The 23,089-nt window shown below is 40.8% G+C and overlaps 1 protein-coding gene and 1 pseudogene across 2 annotated transcripts in view; one reads left to right on the forward strand and one right to left on the reverse strand.

Moving 5' to 3' along the window:
• Positions 1-23,089, reverse strand: part of AP2B1 (adaptor related protein complex 2 subunit beta 1) — a 133,894-nt gene that overhangs the window by 5,073 nt on the left and 105,732 nt on the right. For both annotated transcript variants that reach the window (XM_025996131.2, XM_025996129.2), the window contains 3 exons: positions 11,603-11,687; positions 10,575-10,661; positions 4,231-4,385 (listed from right to left, as the gene is read on the reverse strand). In XM_025996131.2, the coding sequence (XP_025851916.1) occupies positions 4,231-4,385; positions 10,575-10,661; positions 11,603-11,687 (327 nt within the window). The remainder of the gene's footprint in view (positions 1-4,230; positions 4,386-10,574; positions 10,662-11,602; positions 11,688-23,089) is intronic.
• On the forward strand, positions 1,303-1,822 carry LOC140597797 (large ribosomal subunit protein uL24 pseudogene; annotated as a pseudogene).

Genomic DNA, 23,089 nt, shown 5'->3' on the forward strand with positions numbered 1-23,089 from the left:
CAAGGGAAACATACATAAAGAACAAAGCAGCTAAATAATCTGACTTATAAAATAAATCTAGGACTTTGGGTCTCATTTTGTAAGGCTCCTAAGGGAAAAGAGATCTTACTAGGGTCTTAACTTTTGAACTGGTCTACTTCTGTGACACATCCTTAATCCCAACCACTCAGGAATGTCACCCATCTAGAACCATCATGGAAAGAAGAGTCACCTCTCATGGTAAGTAAGCCAAGGACTTAACATATCCACTTCTGGTTTACAGTATGGAATACATACATACTTTTCCATCAGAGACAAGTTATCTTCCAAATAAGATGCAGCAACTTGGGAGTGATAGGGCCTCATCCTTACAAGACAAACATACTTTCCTAATGAAATACAGTAAGAACTGGGTAAGGGGTGGGGGAAAGTGATTTATCAACCTCTTAGGAGGCTAAGGAACCATCAGTCCTCATGCATTAGTACTGGCACAACCAGATTTCCTTTCTTTCTTTCTTTTTTTTTTTTAAGATTCATTCATTCATTCATTTATTCATTTATTTATTTATTTATGAGAGAGAGAGAGAGAGAGAGAGAGAGAGAGAGAGAGGCAGAAACACAGGAGGAGGGGGAAGCAGGCTCCATGCCGAGACCCCGACGTGGGACTGGATCCTGGGACTCCAGGATCGCGACCTGGGCCAAAGGCAGGCGCTAAACCGCTGAGCCACCCAGGGATTCCCCCAGATTTCCTTTCATGAATATTGTAATGGGTGTTTAGCATGATTGAGGGAAGGGAATGGACCTGAGGGATTCTGAAGTCTGCAGCACCATTTAGGGGAATGGATTAGGTCTGTGTCAGATGTTGTGATGGAAAATTTGGATTGTTCTGTGGGCAGAAGGAACCTAGTCACCAGATGGATGGAAAACAGGAAAAAGGAGAAGGAAGTATAAACAAATTTACCATTTATAAATATAAGGAAAGAAGAAGGTGGGTATGGCTATAAAAAGGCACCATGAGTCAGGGAATCTGGGTGGCTCGGTGGGTTAAGCATCCAACTCTTGGTTTTGGCTCAGGTAATGACCTCAGGGTTGTGAGATCAAGCCCTATGTTGGGCTCTGTGCTCACTGGGGAGTCTGCTTGACATTCTATCTCTCTCCCTCTCCCTCTCTCTCTCAAATAAGCAAACAAATCTTTAAAAAAAGGGGGCACCATGAGAACAAAATCCCACTGGATTCTTACAAGTGCACATAAATCTATAATTATCTCAAAATAAAAATTAAAAAATATTTGGGGGCCCTTTCCTTTTGCAGCCATTTCTGAAGCACCAGCAGCCAAAATGAAGTTCAATCCCTTTGTGACTTCTGACTGGAGCAGGAGCCATAAAAGGCATTTCAATGTACCCTCCCACATTTACAGGAAGCTTATGTTTTCCCCTCTTTCCAAAGAGCTGAGACAGAAGTACAATGTGCGATCCATGCCCATCTGAAAGGATGATGAAGAACGGGTTGTGTGAGGACACTTTACAAAGGTCAGCAAATTGGCAAAGTAGTTCAGGTTTACAGGAAGAAATATCTCATCTACACTGAATGAGTGCTGCAAGAGAAGGTGGATGGTGCAACTGTCCATGTGGGCACTGACCCTGGCAAGGTGGTTATCACTAGAGTAAAACTGTACAACGACTGCAAAAAGATCCCCGAACATAAAGCCAAATCTCACCAAGTAGGAAAGGAAAGGGGCAAATATAAAGAAGAAACAATTGAGAAGAAGCAGGAATAAAGGAATCTTCTATATGACTTTAAATAAAAACTGTCAAAATGAAAAAGCTATATATATAGGGGAAGAAATGACCTTCAACAGGTGGATGGGTAAACTGTAGTACATCCACATAGGGGACTACTACTTGGTCATGAAAAAGAACTACTGATGCATTAACAACCTGAATGAATGTCAAGGGTATTATCATAAATGGGGAAAAAAATCTCAAAAGGTTTCATATTCTATGAATTTAAATTTATATAACACTCTCAAAATGACAAAATTATAGTAATGGAAAAAAGCATGAGTGGTTGCCCACGCTTAGGGCTGGGTGAGAGTCTAACTATAAAGGGACAGCAAGAACATCATTTTTTTGTGGTGATGGAACAGTTCTAAGTCCTGCCTGTGGTAGTGGTTATATAAATCTATGCACATGTGATAAGACTGCGCAGTGCTGTCTACTTCCCAACCACCACTGTCAACAACAAACAGTAATGTACGACCTGGTAAAATCTGAGTAAGGTCTATAGTTAATAGTGTTGTACCAATATCAACTCCTGTTTGAAAACGTACTATGAGGGCGCCTGGTTGGCTCAGTTGATAAAGCATGCATTTCTCAATCTCCAGATCATCCGTTCGAGACCCATGCTGGGCATGGAACCCACTTTTAAAAAAAATGAAAGAAAATGTACTATGGGTGTGTAAGATCTTATCAATGGGGAAAACTGGGTGAAAGACACATGGCAACTTGGAACCATTTTAAAAATTTTTGTGGGTCTCAGATTATTTCAAAATAAAAAGTTAAAAAAAGTTAAACAAATTATGTTTAAGATAGTGACATTAAGAGGTCCTTTTCAAAATTCTCATTATCCTTACAATGAATACGGTAGAAAGGGTCAGGAGATGATCCAAATTCTAAGCACAACATACCTATCAACAAATTATATGATCTTGAACAACTTGCTAATTATTCTTTTTTTGGAGGGTGGGTGGGTGGGGAGAGAGAATCTAAGCAGGCTCTGTGCTGGGCGTGGAACCCCCATCATGAGGCTTGATCTTAACAACCCTGAGATCATGACCTGAGCCAAAATCAAGAGTCAGATGCTTATTTGAGCCACCCAGGCACCCCAAGTCACTAATCATTCTTAACTCTGGTTTCCTTATCTTCAAACTAGGAGTAATCATATGCTTCTTTAACTTAACTGAGATGAAAGAATGTATACAATAAAATGAAAGATAAAACAAAACAAAACAAAACGCACACACGCTCTCTCTCTCTCAGCACATTTCTAAGGAAGAAAAGGGAGTTATCTTACAAGATCTTGGTTTTACAGGAAGACATGCCCTTCCAGGAACAACACAGAAGGGCTTTTTCCTTTCTTGGGGAACTCAAAGTAAATGATGGGGTAGTTTCTTTCCAAAAAAGATGAGATTGTTGGAGGAGAAGGTGGGTGGGAGGAGTGTCTACTTCATGGAGGAAGCCTGAAGTTTCCCACTCACAAAAATCTAGCTTGATAGAATCAAGCCCATGTGCCTATGCATGTACACGGGCGTGTGTGTGCATGCACACGCGTGCGCACACACACGCACACGCTCTTCTAGCTGCTTCAAGGGAGGGAACTAGAGGGGGAAAACACCAAGAATTCTCAGTTCAGGGTGGTAGTATTCCCTTGATGTACGCTAAAGAAAACAGAATTGGCTGTTAAAATTAAGGAATGCAGCCACAGGCTTTTCTCTAAAATGCTCCCTTAATCTCCTGTTCAGTTTTTTCAGAGTTACTCAATATTGAACTGTATTCTCCTCTGTCCCTTCCTTCAAAATAGCCTACAGAAACCTCAAAGATATTATAAGAATAAGATGTTTTCCCTCTCCCAAGGGCTTTTATTTTACAAAATGTGATGACAAGCAGCATCCTTTTGGGAGAGTCATTAGAGCAAACAAATGTCCGGTGCCTGCAGGGTCAGTCTCTGTCTTTCCAGGCAATCCCTCCTGCTCTAAAAATATTGCCAGAACTTTAATTTTAGTCCAGTATGGTGCTGAAGGAGTCTTCCACACCACAGTCCCCTTGTAGTCTTCCAAAGGTGTACTACAGTTTTGCTGCACCTTTCTCAGCAGACACTTTGGGGCATAGGATTCTGCTACAACAGGACTCACAGGTCTATGACTCTGACAGCCTTAGCAGCTCATGACCGCCAAAAGCAGGAAAGAAGGCCTTGTCAAAATGAGCTATGTCAACAACCCTCTCAGTGGCTTGTTAGGGCACCACATGCACAGAAATGCTAGGTGAGTATCTTGAGTAGCTCAGCCTATACCAGGGCAAGTCCACAGCCCTCCTTAGGAGAAGGTCTTCCAAGGAGGTGACTGGGGACTTCTTAATCAACGGCTTTTTTGGCTCTCTGGGGTCTGAAGTACCTCCCCCAGTCCTTTCCACAGTGCTAAACAATTAAACTTCCCTCCTCAAACTCATCCCATCTGGGTTTCAAGAAAAGCCTTACCGTATAATTTGGGTTTCCTGGCTGGATACGTAGCTCAGCCAAAATCCAGATACCATTAGTGAGCTTCAGGGATTGGTACAGCATGTCCTGCCCTTCCACATTCCTTTTGGCAATAGTATAAACGTTGTTGTTCTGTAATTTGCTGGAAACAGTGTCTAGAAACACAGATTCAAAATCCAACACCTTCAGTTAAAACATCAAACAAATGCATTTAACTTTTCTGACGTCCTCATGTCCTTACGAGCCACACGTCCACAGTCTCTTGAGGAGTCATTTCAGAAAGCCCTTCTGCCACAATAGCGTAGGGTGAGGAAGAGGCTCTTTAAGTGTCTAACAGATTCCAGGGCAGAAAAAAGAGTAAGGTGCAACTAAACATTAGTGTAAACGTTACCTGTGGAGATTATGGTGAATCAGCAGAGTTGGTGATCTTAAATTAGATGCTAGACAGATAAAAATGCTCCGAAGAAGACAAAGACAGCAATGGGTGTATGGGTGGTGCCACAGTGACTGCCATGTTGATATTCATTTCTGGAACACTGATCCTAGAGCTACAGGGATACACAGACTGATGATCAAATCCACACTTACTCCCCAAGTCGCTACTCACTTCACTGTGAGCCACTCTGGCCTCAACTGCCAGGATTAGAAAAGGGCACAGAGTTGCAGAAATCCTGCAAGTCAAATTTATTAACCTGGATGCTTAACAGTTTTTTTTTAAGCAGGTAAATGATTTTTTAGGCCTGTAGGGAATATCATGTCTCTAAATGAATAAAGAAAAAGTCTTAAGCAAAGACTTTGATAAAGACTGAAGGTGTGCTAAGATGAATGCCACCAGGTTCTATATGCCCTGAGCCATGACTGCTAGTCCCAGTAGAGGCCTCTGCAGTTACCAACCCAGGGTGAGAAGAGGCTGGCATCTGAGGTCTTCCCTGTAACTACCACATCAAAGAGACATGAAAGTCTGGAATGAAAGGTCATTTTGCTCTTCTTGTTCTCTTACTGCTTAGAGGAAAGATGCTGAAGCATCAGAGAAAGAAACTTGAAAAATAGAGATGATACACACTGCTTTGTTGATAGTTTATGATGTTCATTTCTCATGAGAATTCTAAATTACTCATGCTGACTACAGGAATTCTCCACATAAAAATCCATCCTATTCTGTTGTGCTCTCTAGGAAAGAGATGCAAATGATGGCTGGCCTCTCTGCTCTGAGAGAGGAAGCTTTCTGCGCACAGGGGTCCTGGAACATTTCATCCCCACACTTCCCACGGTACATAATGGGTACTTGCCATCAACACCTGTGAATAAACCTCTGGCTCCATGGCTGGAGATGCTGACACATATGTATTGCCAAAGGCATTAACCACCACCTACTTGGATGTGAGCTAATTTTGGAAGCAGTTCTTGCTCCTGTGTCTTTCTCCAACATTCAGACCAATGAGAGCTCAGGGGAGGAGGCATGAAAGCCCAGTCGTTAGACATCTGCACCACATTTAGCTGTTACTTGACTCTTTCCCTTTTCCCTCCAAGGTTTTCACTAACACCAAGCAGAGCAACTATAGCTTAAGAACCGGCTTTCTTTAAGGAGCTAGAAAGTCTATCTCAGGGCTGCTATATGCAATACTGTTGGAGGAGGGGCCTCCATGTGCTTTTTAACCACCTTCCCGGGGGTCAGGCAGTTCTGCCACCTTGCTTCCCATGATGAAGGGCTCTGGCGGCTTAGACAGAGTTGCTAAGCAACAACACCAGCTGGAGTTTAGCTAATGCATTTTGACAGGAAAGTCTTGTTTTCAAAGACATGGGGGGGCTTGTTTTAAGTTCTAAAAGCCATTCCTAACTTTCAAGGCTCTTGCCCATTTCCAAGGAAACAGAAAACACACACAGGAGCCTTTACTGAAGAGCTGCCTTGCTGCACAGGCACAGACACGTTCTTAGACCATGTACACAGCCAGGCCCAGATTCCTATAAACTTCTCATCATTTCACCACTTACAGAAGAGAGGACAGGCTAAGAAATGGAAGCACAAAAACATACTTCCAGAATCAGAAAACGTGGCAAACAGCCAGGTATAATAAACAAGCTGAATGAAGGTAAACTTTAATACATTTAGGAAACATTCTGGCCAGAGACCTGGCTCTGCCCCTACAGAATGGCTGTATAAGATTTCTACCAGAAACTAAAATGAAGGGAGGGCTCCAGGACATAAGTATGTGTGAGTCAATTTTATAAATCTTAGATATTAGGTTTGAGCCTGAGGACGCATAGAAGAAAGGGTAATCAGACTATGCTAAATGTTCTTATTAAGAATAGCAAAGGGAAAAAAAAAAAGAATAGCAAAGGGAACCAGATTTAAGGAGGCTTCCCAGCCAAACTGAGATACACTTCTGTTTTTTTTTTAAAAGTTTATTTACTTATTTAGTAATCTCTACACCCAACAAGAGGCTCAAACTTACGACCCTGAGATCAAGAACCACATGCTCTTCTGACTGAGCCAGCCAGGTGCCCCTTGATTGGAATATACATACTTCTTGATAAAATACCATAGTTTTTCCTTTCATCTACCTGAATCCTGGGAAATAAGATGTCATCTTACCACTGTTGTGAGAGTCTGAGAATGAGAAGGCAATGTAAAGACATGGAGATTTGCCTCAAAGGATACAGTAAAAAAAAAAAAAAAAAAAGATGTCAAATAGGTTTATACTTGCTTCCAGATGTGATTTCTTCTAGTTCATTTGTCTTCTTTCCCAAAGTTGGCTCTTTGAGTCTGAGGAGGTGTGGATGTGGTCTTCATCTTCCTACTGTAGCTAAGGTCACACTTTTAGCAGCAATGAGTGAGGACGGTACTTGTATTAGAGAATGGGAAGAGGAAATTTGCACTTGGGGCCAACCAAGTCCAAAACTACTCTGACTGCTGAAAACAACACTTTATACCATTTGAGCAACCAAACTATAATGCTGGTCAGCGAAGCCTTTCATTTATGAAATGTTCCACAGGATAGAACTATAGCAAAACAGAGAAACAGAACTCACCCCTACCAAAGTCCCCGCACCAGAAGAAAGATCTGTTCCTAACTGTAGTGCCTAACTTGTACGTATAGATACAACATGCCACTGAGCTTTTCAGAATAAACAATTAAAAAAACAGGCTTATAAACTACTTGCTGGAAAGATTCTCTTCTAGAGCTGCAGCTCATTCTTGTGCTATTAAGATAGTGGTGTCAGACAGACACTAACCCCAAATGTAGCTATCATGGTAGGCTGCCAAACAGATTCATATAGAACTCTTGACACCACTAGAGATGATAAGTGCTATCAAGCAGGGAGATCCATACGGTAGTGCCTTCATGATTTAAAGTTGTCTAGTGTTTATACAACTAGTGGTCCCACAAGCACCCCTATCATACACATCTTTCTATTAAAATCGGATTCATTATTAAGGCATGGGAAGAGGGTTTCTTGTTTCTTCTCTAGAAAGAAATAGAAGAGCAAAAGTAAAGGCAGAAGGCTAGGCTGGAGGACACCTGTGTGGCTCAGTGGTTGAGCATCTGCCTTCGGCTCAGGGCGTGATCCCTGGGGTCCGAGATCGAGTCCCACATCGGGCTCCTTGCAGGGAGCCTGATTCTCCCTCTGTCTATGTCTCTGCCTCTCTCTCTGTCTCTCATGAATAAATAAATAAAATCCTTAAAAAAAAAAAAAAAAAGGCTAGGTTGGTAAAGTCCTTGAAGCCTGTGACTTCCTATAGCCCTCAGAGTTCCATCTGTCAAATGTCTACTCTGGCACAGAAAAGCTATTTAAAGTGTTGGTGCTGTTGTGATTAGGGCAGATCAGCTGGAAAGGATGGTATTTTTAGCTCCCAGCTAGACCCAAAGTGTTGAATCAGAAGGCACCAAACCTAGAAACGTACTGTTAATAGAACCCTCAGGACTGGAAAGAAATGTAAAGGCTGGGCCACTCCAGACCCTGGATGCAGAGGAAAAGCTAGAAAAGGAATTTAGTACAGGAAGTGGTCCTGCAAGATTAGCACTGATTTAGTGTGGGGAAAATGATGGCCTTTGGCTCCCAGAGAAAACAAAAATGGCTGTTTTCTTTTCCACCCCATGTGTGGCACTGCCATAAAGTAGTATGTCACTAAAAAACTGATCCGTTGGTATTTGGAGCACCCAAGGCAGTGAGGAACTGGCATGAAGCCATGGCAGAACTGATCAAAACTGAATTTGCTTCTGAAAAACTGTGCCAGGCTACAGCAAAGGACACGGCCCCACTGGGAGAAAGGCCAGACACCTCCTCTCTGGCAAAGATCATAAATGATGGTACAATAAGGGTTCAGAACTCCAATCTGGAAGCAGGGGGATCCTTATTATTTTGGCAGGCCAGACTAAAACCCGAAGTCATCCAAACTTTTTTTTCTTTTTGAAAAAGCATTTCTCTTTCACACTGGATGTCTGAAACCAAACCTTCTTTCCAATTATTCTGGCTTTTCTTTGTTCTCTATAGGCCAGTGTTTCTCAGATCTTGCTCAAGATCATTGGTGTTGGGACAGCTGGCTGGGTCAGCCAGTGGAGCAACTCTTGATCTTGGAGTCCCATGTTGGGTGTAAAGATTACTTAAAGAGAAAATCTTTAAAAAAAAAAAAAAAAAAAAAAGGAACACTTGTGTTCCACAAGATGTTAATAAGCATTTTGTAATTTTAAATTCCATGATCAATAAATTCAATTAACATTGAGTTAAACAGGTTTCCTCAACAGTGAAGTCCTCAGGTTTTATGTCTGCTCACATGCAAGGGCAACTTCTAGCAGAGGCTTGCCACACACTGCAGTTTTCAGCTTTAACTGATACAGAACCTCCTTTTATTCTTTGAGGGACAAGTATTCTCAGGACAGTAATACAAGAAATGTTGCCATAAGACCAATTACCATAAAGAGTGACTACAATGAAGTATCTCTTCCAAGATGGGTACGGAAGCTGCTTCTCTAACAGGATCTGCTCTGGTTCTCACCATGAGCTACTTTGGATTCTGCACCTGAAAAGCATGGCTTATACCCAAGCTCCTACATTCATGAAATGAGGTTTGTAGTAACTGACCGTGAGTCTCACAGAGGACAGATAACACTGTCATTTACCTAGAATATGGCACCAAAAGCAGCTCAATTTGAGTATGATTTTTTGTGAAAATGCAGCAGAAACTTAAGTTTTGCTTAATAAACATACACACATAACCAGTCAGGGTGAGAAACCTAGAGCAGGAATATGTTAGGAAGAAGGTAAATGTGTGGTATTCCTGAAGAGAATCAACTTAGTAGTTACTAAAACGGAAATTACAGAAGACTACCTCCTCAGACACCTCTCCAAAGGCTCAGGAAGCCTCATAAGAGATTTGTCTGAGCACAGAGGATGAATCACAGAGCTCCGAAAAATGAAAATTAAGAAGAAAGGGTTGGAAGGAGAGGACAGTGAGTTTCTCCCCCTTCTCCATAGTTTCATTTTGCCTCTTCCTCCCAGTGTTATGCTCCAGCTACACTGGGAGGGCAGCACGCAGGAAACCCCATCTGAGAACTACCGATGCTCGAGGAAGAAAGAGATAAAAGAAAGAGAAGGCACTGACTAAGCACCAGGCTCATTTTCAGTCAAACTCAGAAAGCCTTATACTAATCTCAAAAAAGAGCAAATGGGACCAAGGTGGGACAATACAGAGCTCAGGGCCCTTCCACTTCTGGGAAAACTGTGTGAGATAAGCCCTATCAGTATCAAGCCCTAGAGATTGATAGCTACTATTTCTCCTCTTGGGTAACTGCCTTGATATTCTATTATAGTAATAAAATTAACTACAGAAGGGTCTGGGGCCTTTTAATGATGATTAAAGAGGTTAGTATCACCATATGAAAGCTGATTCAAGGCCGGGAAAAAAAGAGGCTAATTTAATCAACTATGATATATTTTTATTTAATAATGAACACAAGATTCTACCTAAGGATCTCAGAGAGTCACCTTTCTTTCAATACCACAGAGGTTAATACAAAGGATGAGAGTCCTTTTCATCTCTGGGGGGATGTATATCCTCAAGGGGCGCTTCAATCACCCGAGGATCACCACAGGCCTCACAAGTGACATGACTAACACACATTCAACTACTGAACTGGGTGGATGGACCCATCCTAGTTTGTTTCCTAAATCTGTTAGTACTAGTAATCTAGTACTTATATCAAAACACCACGTTTTTCAAGAGCAGTTTACCAAATCAAATATCTACCATGTACCCACCAGAAACAGGTAGATGTGGAAAGAAAAGGTAAGACAACATTTTCAAATACTTAGTAAGATGCACATGAAATTCAGTCATTACTCACCAGCATTTAAATGACATTCCTTAATCTGAAACTGAAGTTCATTTTCATTGGGAATATCCTTCCATGTTGCAAGGAAGACCTGGCGCTCTGTACGGGGAGGCAGAGGGAAAGAAAGGATGTGCACAGTCTGTCAATATTATGATTTCTAGTGCCTCACACCATTTCTCTTTTGGAGTGCTGGCTCTTACAATACATCCAGGAGCAGCCTGGAACTGGAGCCAATTCTTAGCTATGCAGAGGTGCCACATTCCACATCAATGAATCTTGTATCAGTAGCACTAAGACACACTGGAAGAAGGTGTCATCTAGGGTATAGTCTTGGCTCCACTGTTTTCATGACTCTGGGTAAGTCTTGGGATCTTTCTGATCCTTAATTTCATCACATATAATTACATCTGGCTTCCCTACCCAAAAAACCATTATAAGGATCAAATCAATTAAGTGCCAATATAATTAATATGTATCAGTATAAGTGAGTTTTATTAGATGATGATTTCATACGTAGGGGAAGAGAGAAACATCAATAACCACAAGGGGAGTATTAATGTTTATTATGAATTACTGAGTTCTTATTTTGAGACAGTAAGAACTTAGTACAGGGCTGGCTAAGTGTTAAATTTGCATATATTACCTCACCCAGCCTTTATAATAACTATTTCTGCTTTGCAAACTTGGAAACTGAGACTCAGAAAAGTTAAGCACCTTGTTACAATCACACAGCGAATACACAGTCAAGGTGAGACTCAAATCCACATCTCCTTGTCACTAAACTACTTACTCTATGCTGGTGTGACTGGATTATTCAGAAAACTGGCAATGTGATATAGAGACCAACAGCAAGGCAAGAACAACTGTGACTCAGGAGGATAAATATGATTAGCAAGTATTAGACCTTTAAAACAGCTTTATCCCCCTTCCCATTTTTTTTAATCTCAAAAAAAAAACTTGTACTTCTGGGCTTCGCTCGGCCTGACATTCAGAGGAAGGGCAGAGGTATATTTGGCAGAAGGACAGGAGGAAGTACTTACCCATTTTGCCATCTTCTACAAAAAGCACGTTGAGTGGGATGAGGCAGCTGAAGTAGAAGACGTCAATATTGTTTTTCACAGCCACCTGCCAGGAAAGAAATGAGGGAGAATTAGGACATCATAGGAAGCCAGGTAGGAGGGAAAGAATGATATGTGTCTAGAAACATATCATTCTATTTCCTTCCTCTTAGTGCGGGACTCCCAAGATGAAGACCTACTAGCCCATATGCTGCAAAGCACATCCTTACTCATTCCACTTCGGACCTCTGCAATAAGCTGCAACTCTACGTCCTTCCAGAAGCAGCCCCTGGAGGGATAAGCTGAAGGCACAAGTTCTGCACCCAAAATAACCCATTCAGTTATTGTTTGCTTCTATAGTTATTAATAGTAGGCTCCTGTTACCACTTACTAAGTACTGTTAATGATACCACTTCTACTTCTCATTATTACCATCCCAAAGTAGGTGTTACTCTCCTCTTACTTTGCAGATGTGGAATGGAGGTTCAGAAAGATTAAGCAATGGATCCAGGATCACACTGCTAGTGCATAGAAGAACCAGGATCAAATGCAAATTTACTCTAAACCTTTATTTCTTCCTCTTTCCAAGGTAAATGGTGCCATATAGTGCCCCTCCCCACTTTCCTAGATATAAGTTTTAAAGTTGCTTTTAAATAAATCTTGTTTCTTAAGTCCTACGGTCAGAAAAAGCTTGTTGGGTCAACTGCTTTGTTAAACCTGACAACTAGAAGAAGGAAAAGCCACAAAGAAATGTATTTTCTCCTCACAATACAAGCTTCTGATTTAGGTAGGCTGCAATTCTACCACGATCCCTTCAGTTCAGAGCATGCTGTTTGTATTTCTAAAAAGCTACAATAAGTACTTTTATTTGAGGGTGACAGTGATTGGTGTATATACGCAGAAACAGGCAGGTTCCACTGCAGCAGATTATAAAAACCACATACTTTAAGAAAGGCGAGGAGGAGGAGAACCGCTCTAAACCACCACTTCCCACTGACTTCTGTCACTAGTAACTTATCTACGCTCTCGGCACTACAGGAAAACATTTCTCTGGGCAAGTCCCATAATCGGTAACCATGCCTATTTTCTTTTTCATTTTGCTCTAAGCAAATCAAGTAAAAAAAGTGCTACCCCCCTGCCCCTTCGGGGCAAATGTCCACACTGCAAAAGCATATCTAGCTCTTTATCAAAATTTTGGCTATGGGATCCAAATATCCTTTTCTTAAGTTCTTCTAGTTCTCTTACTAGAAGAACTAGATTATCAACTCCTCTCCCTTAGCTTTAACAGTATCTTCATTTCCTCTTCACAATGTGCTTATGTCTACTCAACACCATCCTTCTCTTCTTTCTCTCTCAGAAGAACCCATCAAATTAATTTGTAATTTGTGCTTTTAAATGACAAATCCCCTAGGAGTTTCTGACCTATGTCTCATAATCTGATGCCCAAAATGCTGAGACAGCAGGATTCTCAAAAAGCTTGAGTCTGGTAAATATAAGCAGAGTAACTAACCCCAGGAACAATGTCCTCAAACATCCTTTTAGATGTACTAGAACACCACTTGAAAAGATTTATACCAGTTGTGGGCTGCTGGGAAAGAGAGTATTTTCTAATGCATCCAGTCCTCAGCAATGAGAAAAGAACTCTTATTTTATCATTACTATCATCTTTGAATAAAAAGCAGTCATATTTCACAATGTGCCATCCATTCAAATGTTCATTAGTGTTTTACTATGTCCCAAACATTTGTGATACAATGAAGAACGCAGAAAATATAATCTTTGTCCTCCAGGTGGCTCTATTAATGATTCTTTTTTTAAAAAAAAAGATTTTATTTATTAATTTGAGAGAGAGTGAGCAAGCGAGAAAAGGGGCAGAGGGAAAGAGGGAGAAGCAGACTCCCTGCTGAGCAGAGAGACTACCGTGGGGCTTGATCCCAGGACCCCAGGATCATGACCTGAGCCGAAGGCAAACGTTCAACTGACTGAACCACCCAAGTGCCCCCACACTAGCGGTTTTTAATCAGACATATTAGAATCACCTGGAGAGATTTTTTCCAAAACAGATGCCAGCGTTTCATCCCATGTAAATAATAATATAAATCTTGGACCTGGCATGTGTATTTTGGGAAAAGTCCCTAGGAAGATCAACCAGATAAGCAATTAATTTAGAATAATGTCAGCTAAGAAGTATGAACAGGCTTATAATAATATCTAGTTCTTCTGAGGGAATCCCTCTTCTAAATGGAGCTCTCTAGCAATGGAAAAAGACAGAAAAAGCTCCTCTAGGTATTACTAAACCATTCTTCCTTGGGACCCTTTTGACAAATAGACTGAAGTCTTGGAGACTCTTCCTGAAAAACGTGCATGCAACATTTTAACGTATAATCAGGGGTTTCAGGACATCCTGAAGACTATTCTTGGATTTTTGCTCTAGAATAATTCTGAGAAGTGGGACACCCAAGTCAGTGTACTTGGGAACCGGACCAGACCACCTGATCTCAAATTCTGACCCTGGCACACTGACTAGCTATGTGACTGTGGGTGAGCAGTACTCAGCTCAGGGTCCTGCTGCAGATGGAGACAATGGTACAAAATCCACTGGTTGTTTTGGGAGGAGTGAGTTAATATCTGCAGCAAAGCACTTAGAATGGTGCCTGGCTTATAGGAAGTAATAGAACAAGTATTTGTGAAAGAAAAATTCTCTCTTTTTTCACCATCTTGTTTACATATTTATTCAGAATTCTGATAACTATAATAGATGTAAGTGAAATCTTACAGATGCTCTAACGTAGTATTACTACTATGCTAAAAAGGGACTGGAAAAGAGGGAAAACAGGCTTATTAGCAAACTGTTGGCCTAATGATTCTTCTTGCTACTGTGTTCTTAGTAAATATCTCTTTATAGGATCGACAGCACAGGTCACACTAGGGGAGGCAGTTCCCTTCTTTTACATTAGCTTTTCAAACACTGCATTTTGTAGCTCTCAAAGTTGTACTGTTGGCTAGAACTGCACTGATTCAAGAATATATGGTTCTCCAGAAACTTCAGCTGCCTGGAAAATACCTATTTAATCTTAAGATTCAGTTCAAGCTTAAGATTTTTTTTAAAGATTTTATTTATTTATTTATTTATTTATGAGACAGAGAGAGAGAGAGAGAGAGAGAGAGAGAGAGAGAGAGAGAGGCAGAGACCCAGGCAGAGGAGAAGCAGGCTCCATGCAGGGAGCCCAATGTGGGACTTGATCCTAGGTCTCTAGGATCACACCCTGGACTGAAGGCAGCGCTAAACCGCTGAGCCACCGGGGCTGACCCAAGCTTAAGATTTCTGAGGAAAACTCTCGTCTCTCCCCATAGCACCTAGTGCATATACTTCTACCATAACATAAAAAGACTGTATACATCTGCCTCACTCACAATATAATGAGCTGAGTGCAGGGCCTCTCATTCACTGGCTTAAGAAATATTTGTTGCATGAAATTAAAGGGAAGATATCGAGCAAATGGAAAGAAACACCGATTTCCCAACCCCTTTTCTACCTCTATTATTATCTGTATGCATAACACAATTCTATTAACAACTCTCATTAGGCAAATTGGTACTCAACAAGGCAGGGATAATAGATAAAAGCTATTTTTTATTTCAAATCGCTGAGCTAAAATAACATCTATATGCTAAGAATAACATAGGTAGTAAATCACAACCCAAATACTAGATTCTCCAAGGATATGCCAATCACTCTTTAGGAGTTTAAGCCAAAAAGAATCAAGGGAAAAACAGCATGAAGCTAGTTCTACTCCAATCCGGATGGTACCTTCTCTTACTCAAACAGAACCTTTAAGAGTATAATATTGATTGCTTCACTTTTCTTATTTTGAAATTCACTGTCCCAACAGGTCCAGAGTAGAAAGACATAATCCAGACAAACTGGAGAACTATTTTCTAAGAGTTTTAAAATCAATGCCTATGGTAAGCCCTGGTGGCTTAGCCTATGGGAAATAAATTATGACATATATATCCCAACGGCCTTAGTATCTTCACCTGGATAACTAATCTCTCAAAATGAACAAGTCCAAAACCGATTTCTTGATCTCCCCTCCCATCCCTAAACAGAACCTCCTACTGTCCTTCCAAACTCAATAAATAGAATACCACAAAGCCTTCTAATAGTCCCCCTGCTTCTGCACCTGCCTCTTCCACCCCCTGTAACACTTAGCTTCTCCAATCTATTCTCAACACAGCAGCCAGAGGGATCTTAAAATGTGGGTCAGCTCATAAATACCTCTGTGCTCAAACCTCCAATGACTTCCCATTTCACTCAGAATAAAAACCAAAGTTACAATCGCCTATAATCCGATGCCTATTACCTCTTTGATGTTATGTGCTGTGACTCTCTCTCTCTGCTAACTCCATGTCAGTCACAGGGGCCTGCTGTTTTCCCTTGCACATAATAGGTACTCTGCTATCTCATGGCTTTGTGCATTTGCTGGATCTTCTGTCTCCAATTCTCTCCTTCCAGAAATCTGCATGGCTCATTCCCAGCCTCCTTAAATCATTGCTTAATCAAATATTATCTTTCCACATAGGTTTTCCACAACCAACATATTTAAAAAAATCCACATGATCTTATCTCTAACCCAAGGACTGCCTAGCCAAATCTTGGCTTTATTTTTCCTCCCTTGCCCTCATCTGACATACGATTTTACTTATTCATTGATTTATTGCTTGTCCCTGTGCCACATATACCCTACTCTCCAGCAAAATATAAAGCTATGAAAGAAGGGGTTGTCTCTTGTTCACTACTGTATTCTCAGTTTCCACAACAGCGACTGGTACAGAGTACTCAAGAATACTACTTGTAAAATATACTACTCAAAGTACTTGGAAACCATTTAGGTTTAGAAAACATATAAACTTAATCTAAAGTTTCCAAAAGGACAGTACTTCTCAAATTTTTTCTAGCATACTTCCCTTAACAGAACAGGAAAGTATGGATGTATATACTGAGGTGGAAATAGCAGGCAGGGTCAGGACTGGGAGTATAATGTCAAGTAGCCCACCATAAGAACAAAATTTATTTGAAGGTCCATGCTATTCCATAATGCATCTGTACGTTTTAATATGAAAAAACATTTATTCCTCTCCTTTGAGTAAAACTGATGCTCCAGGAAAAATGTGCCACATGTCTTCTTCACTTTAAGTACCTCCTAGCAGTTTAAAAATTGTTTAAAATTGTGGCTCATGATCAAATGATGCTTCTTAAAATTAATACAGTGGTTGAAACTGGTATAAAAAAATAAAATAGAGGGGGCCCCGGGTGGTGCAGCTAGTTAAGCATCTGACTCTTGGTTTTGGCTCCAATCATGATTTCAGGTCATGAGATCAAGCCCTGTGTCAGGCTCCACACTCAGTGGGGAGTCTGCTTAAGATCTCTCCTTCTCCCTCTGCCCCTCCTGCCAGAGCTCTCACTCTCAAAATATATAAATAAATCTTTAAAAAAATAAAATAGAATGGAAAATATCAGTGCATCTCATGAAGAGTTAAGTGGTTTCCCAATACTGTTTCAGTTTTACGTATGTGTTGTGTCTATGTGTGTGTGTGTGGGGGGGGGGGGTATATAGTGTGAAATACATTTCACATTTCTTCCTGTAAGTTTCGGTCAAGAAAGTATAAAAGCCATAATATACACCATATTAAAGGCAAGCAGTGAAGAAATGGATTCAACGGGCATAGGAACAGAATGCACACCTCAGCTTCTGCTCTGAGGATGCTTAAAACAGGATCACAGATGGTACTAAAGAGCAGATGACCTAATCCTCTATTCCTCTGTTCTGTCACGTGCAACATGTGGCCATCGCAATATGAACTCGCTTCTCAGGGACATCAATAGGAGCAAATAGAAATGATTATAAGGTACTTGGAAAACATAGAGCGGGCTATAAATGCTAAATAATAATAATGATTTTTAAAAGTTACTTTCAGTGGCTGCTGGGGAAAGTGCAGCCTGTCAGCTTCAGCCTGTAACCAGCAATTAGTTTCCTTCCATAGTATAGGAAGCCTACTGCAATAGCTGCAGTCTCTTTATGGTGCACAGCTGGAGACGAACAGGCTAAATTAATATTCTAACCTTGTTCCAGTGTACTCAAAAGTACTATAAAAAGGTACGAGATGAACTCAGTCTGAACTCTGGTAAATGCGGCCAGAGATAACTGCAGGAGGCATTGCCACAGGAAAAACCCAGGCAAGTGGCACAAGGCTCACCTCTGAGAGTGTATCATCTACTCTTCCATGACGTCACTTGTGACCTTTCCAAGTCTCTGAAGAATATTTTTTTCTTTCATTCCTCCTCTCCATTTAGCTTTTGGAAAGATTATTTGCAGGCTGGTCCAAGCTAGGACCAGGCAGTGACGCCAACCATATCCAGTTCTCTGAGGAATGATGATTCAGATGTGTTTTAAGCGCCATACCACCTAGTCCACAGATCCTGGGGGAATGGCTCTGAGTGACAGGTTTTTAATGGCACTGACTCCAACTGTGTGATATATGTCATGTGAGACTCAAGTAGAAGTAGCTCTTTCTGATAGCTGCTGGAGTTACTAGCTGTAGTTCTGCATTCCTGGTCAATGCCAAAAAATATCTATCATCTTTAGTATAAATATGGTCTTCCATTTCAAGCCCTATTGATCAATACACTGAGAATTCTCAAAAATTGAAGTTTAAAGTAGTAAAGAAATTACAGTTAAAAATATAGCAGAAATAAAAAAATATATAGCAGAAATAATAACGAAACCTGCCACTGAAAATGTCAATTTACTTTCCTTCTGATGCTAATTAAATTTGAACTTGAACTGCATCTTTAAGTTTACTTCCAAGACTGAGATTCAAACTTAAACCTTCTCTCTCTGTGTTCTTTCTTACTCCACCCAACAAATCAGATGGGATTATCTGGCAGCTGAGCAGCCCTCAAACAGTAACAGTCTGTTGCTTATCATAGATAAAAGCCATACTTGTTTACTCTCAGAAGGTTAGTACTTTCTCATTGTTAAGAGTGCGTGGACAGTGGAACTTCTTACTGGGAAAATTTGACAGGTTTCCCATCTCCTGATAATGCAGTGGCTCCAGGACACCTGAGTGGCTCAGCGGTTGAGCGTCTGCCTTAGGCTCAGCGCATGATCCTGGAGTCCTAGGATCAAGTCCCGCATCAGGTTCCCTGCATGGAGCCTGCTTCTCCTCCCTCTGCCTATGTCTCTGCCCCTCTCTCTGTGTCTCTCATGAATAAATAAATAAAATCTTAAAAAAAAAAAGCAGTGGCTTCATGTCTCTAATTTCCTCTTGGGCAACAACATGCACTGCAGCATTTGAAGGTTCCATGTTCAAACAGCTCTTAGAAGGGAAAGAAAAGGTCCCCAGATGAGCTCAAACTGTAAATCCTCTAGTAGCACATATAATTACTGGGCTTTAGAAAGGCAACGAGATGCTAAGAGCCAAGCTCTCTCAGTAGGCCCTGTTTTGAAAGGAGGTGAAAAGAAACCAAAATAACCAAGACTCCCTGGTCTCTATCCTATCACAGGATCTGCTTAATCTCAATCTCAAAAAATTCCTAAAGAGTTTACACTACGAATTAGAACACAGGCTGACTTAAAATCTATAGAACACCAACGAGATTAATGTAAAGTGGTATGGATAGATGGTAGTTTAAAAGACTCTTGGATTAAAAGAGTCAAAATCTTCTCACTTGGGCAGGAATAAATCAGAATGATGACTGTCCACTGGAAGAACCCCAAGGTGCAGCAGGGTTAGCTACTGGAAATTGGGTAATTCTTTTGAAACTTGAATCAGACCCTCAAGCACTGCCTTAAAAAATAATTCCCCTTCCTTCAAAGCCATTTGGAAACGAGGTGGATAGGTCACAATTCTCATACAAGATGACCCATGTGGGGGGGGGGGGGGAGCAGAAAAAGCAGCCCACCCCTCGAGGTCACTAAAGCCACATGAACCACGCCTCACTATCAGCAGTCTCCAGTGCCAGCTTTGTAACAGCTCATGCCAGAGTGGATTTCAGCTTAAAGGGGTCTCAACCTTTTTACTCCTTATCTCTGAATTTAAAAGTAATCACACCCATTCCCACCAAAGTAAACTCTTCTGATAGCAAGTGCAAACATTCTGGAATTGAGAAGTGCTAGACCATTCACTTTCAAAAATTTCTTTACTTTTTTTTCCTCTTTAAAGGCAAAAGTTAAGACTGTCTTGAGTATTTGAAAAAATTGTTTTCTAGCAAAGAATTGAGCAATGAGATACAATGAATATCTATTGGCAAAGGCAACCTTTTTTGCTCTTCCTATTAAAATTTGTCTCCTTGTAGCTCTGTGTCTATCAGGACTATGAAAATGGCTTCTTTCTGGTCTCACAGTAAAAGGGAATTGTTCAGCTCTAATTCCTATCAGGCATTCAAATGATTTTGATTTTCTCTGAGGCTCTAAGGCACTTATAGAGCACCCTTCAGCTTCCAAATTTACTCTGAAAATATTATCCAAAATAGTCTAAGGCAATTAGGATAGCAGTTTAAGTAAGTAGCTGCATGGTGGCAGTTTGTTTTATTTAAAGTGGCACACAGACAAAGATTAGCAGCAGAAAAAGTTCTCCAAATACTAGAACAGTAACATATTCTATTTTCCTACTTCTCTCCAATCTTGGAATTAGGTTCATTAATGTGCTGTGCTCTTGCCCCTTCAAATACTGATGAACAGAGTAAAGAAGCAACAGCTTCTAATGTCTGCTCAGCCCATTTAAGAGAAAATGAATTGGTACTTGTGGTCCTCAGATGAGAACTGGAACTGAGGGGCATCTGGCTGGCTCAGTGGAGCATGTGACTCTTGATCTCGGGGTTATAAATTTGAGCCCCACATTGGGTGTAGTGATTACTTAAAAATAAAATCTTAAAAAAAAAAATTAGGACTGGGACCAGACCCACCCAGGTAAAAGGCTATTAATTCAGAGTCGGGGGGTAGACTATAAGGCCACTGAGAACAGCAGCCAGAGACAGTTATCTAGGGATACTCTGATTGCTAAAACAAGGAGATGGCCTTGCTAAGTTTGGTTCAAGAACCACATGCATCTGATATTTGTAAATACTTCCTTAAATGAAAACAAAAAGTTCATTCAACAACAAATATTTATTAAGTACTGTGTGCCACAGGTACTCTTATTGTTCTAGATGCTGGGAGATAATACCAGTGCAGAAAAAACCCAGAGACACAAAAGCTGCTGCCCATTTAGTCTGCATTCTAGTGGGAGAGGAGGTGGAGGTGATCAGGAATAAGCACATCAAATAGTATTTAACATGGATAAATGCTCTGGGGAAAAATAATAAGAGTAAGGGAGGGTCAAGAGTACTTGGAACAGAGAGAGGAAGACTTGTTAAAAAGGTACTGTTTTAGCAAAGGCCTGAAGACGGAAGTAAGCCATGCAGATATAGAGACTGGGAAAAGGAACATTCCAGTCATGGGACACAGCAAATCCAAAGGCTCTTCAGTGGCAGCATACCTATCTAAGAATCAGCAAGAGAGCCAGTGTGGCCACAGTGGAGTAAGGAAAGGGGTGCCAGATGCAATCAAGGAGGTATGGCTAGATCACAAAGGGCCCTAGAGACCACTGCTGGCATTTTGACTTTTCCACTTAGAAAAAAATATCAACACAAGTTCTTCCAGATTGGCAGGACTCTACCAGGGCAGGGTATAGCAAAAATTAAGCAGTCATCACCACTCTGATAGAACCAGTGGAGAGGGTCACTGGAGAGGGCAGCTGTGTGCTTCATAAGGAACCTGGGTCAAGGGAAAGTAATGCTAAGATCCATGGCATCTGTTTCCATTCCAGGTAGCTCCCACAGTCTTAAGAAGTTTTAGATGTCACGCAAATTAAATCAGAAACCTAGAGCAAATGTAAATGTGATCTCGTTCTGCCAATATAGAACGCACCTGCCATAATGTGCTGACCAATCTGGTTACTATCCAGAAGCCTCTACTGCAAACCCCAGATTCTCTCTCCCTCTAGAAGCCTACAACAGAAGGACTCTATCCAGTTTCAGTTGCCAGATATAGCCAGCAATATTTTCATAGACCTTTCACCCTGCCTGACAGTTCCTCAAACTCTACAGTCTTACCCTGAAGAGGTTCTGCGAGACCTATACAGGCTCTAAACCTAAAGGCACCACTTTCTCTCTCTTTCCCTTGAGAGGTCTGGCTGATGTGCCTTTGGCTGTGGCTGCCATCTCTCAGAATACTACTTGCTGTGACAGCATGAACTTTTTGCTATGTAGGGCTTATTGTTAAACTTAAAAATACATTTAATACATACCGTACTGAATCACAAAACAGTAAAGACAGGACTAGTGAACTAACTACCAGTTAAAGTGATTAGATGATCTACACCTCAGTCTGGTACGTCATAAGACAGAAGACCCAATGGAAATTCACAGACCTCAATAATGAGAAAGAATGAACATTACTCATTTTAAAATCCTAGGCTAAAAGTGATCTAGAACCTAAAGTAGGTTCTAGGTGCTAAACATACAGCCTCAGATTAGTTAGCAGCAAATCAGAAATCAAATGGGTTCAAAGGTGTGTATGTGCTTTGCCCAGGTATATTATCTAACCTTAATGTGGGCAAAAGGAGGGCATATGGTTTCCAAGATGACTGGGCACATGGGCAGGCCACCATGCGCAGATGCTGGCTCAGTACTTTTACTGGGGCAACCGGTCAGACATAGAAGGGACAGAAATTATTCTCAGAAGCATGAGCTGTGGAATTGAGAAGTTTTGTGCTTTTAGCTTTTCCACTCCTTCCTGGAAAGGAACACTGCTACCAAACCAAGGACCACCATTTATTCACACATTTCTCAAAAATGATTAAATATTTTCCTTGGTCTCTAAACTATAACTGATTCTAAGTACATTTACCAGTGTCTCTATTTCTAGCCAATTTTTCTACTTAAAATTAGAACAATGAAACTGACATCTATTTGCAGTGCATACAAAGGCTTTCCTGAAGTGGACTGAAAGGGAAAATGAATTCAGACTGAATATATTTTCATTATAGGCTCATCTAACTGATTTTCAGGCCCTATGAGCCTTAATTTAGAGAGAAACTTATTCTATAAAACCGCAAGCTGAAAATAAACAAATGAATAAATAAAAATATAAAGCCGCAAGCTGTTGAACTAGGTTCTACACATAGAATTGAAAGACGTATTTTAGTTCATTACAAGTAACTTTAACAATTTTAAGAAGAACAGGACATTTTAGGGTAGTAAATGACTAGTAGTATTCCTGTAGATGTTGAGATGTCATCACTGTGAATACAAAGTAAACTCCATCGGAAATAGGGCTTGGAGCTGAGTGGCTCAGTTGGTTAAGTGTCTTACTAGTGGTTTTGGCTCAGGTCATGTCATCAGGGTTGAGACTGAGCCCAGCAGTG

This window comes from Vulpes vulpes, chromosome 2 (genome assembly GCF_048418805.1).
Source record: "Vulpes vulpes isolate BD-2025 chromosome 2, VulVul3, whole genome shotgun sequence".
NCBI classification, from domain to species: Eukaryota; Metazoa; Chordata; class Mammalia; order Carnivora; family Canidae; genus Vulpes; species Vulpes vulpes.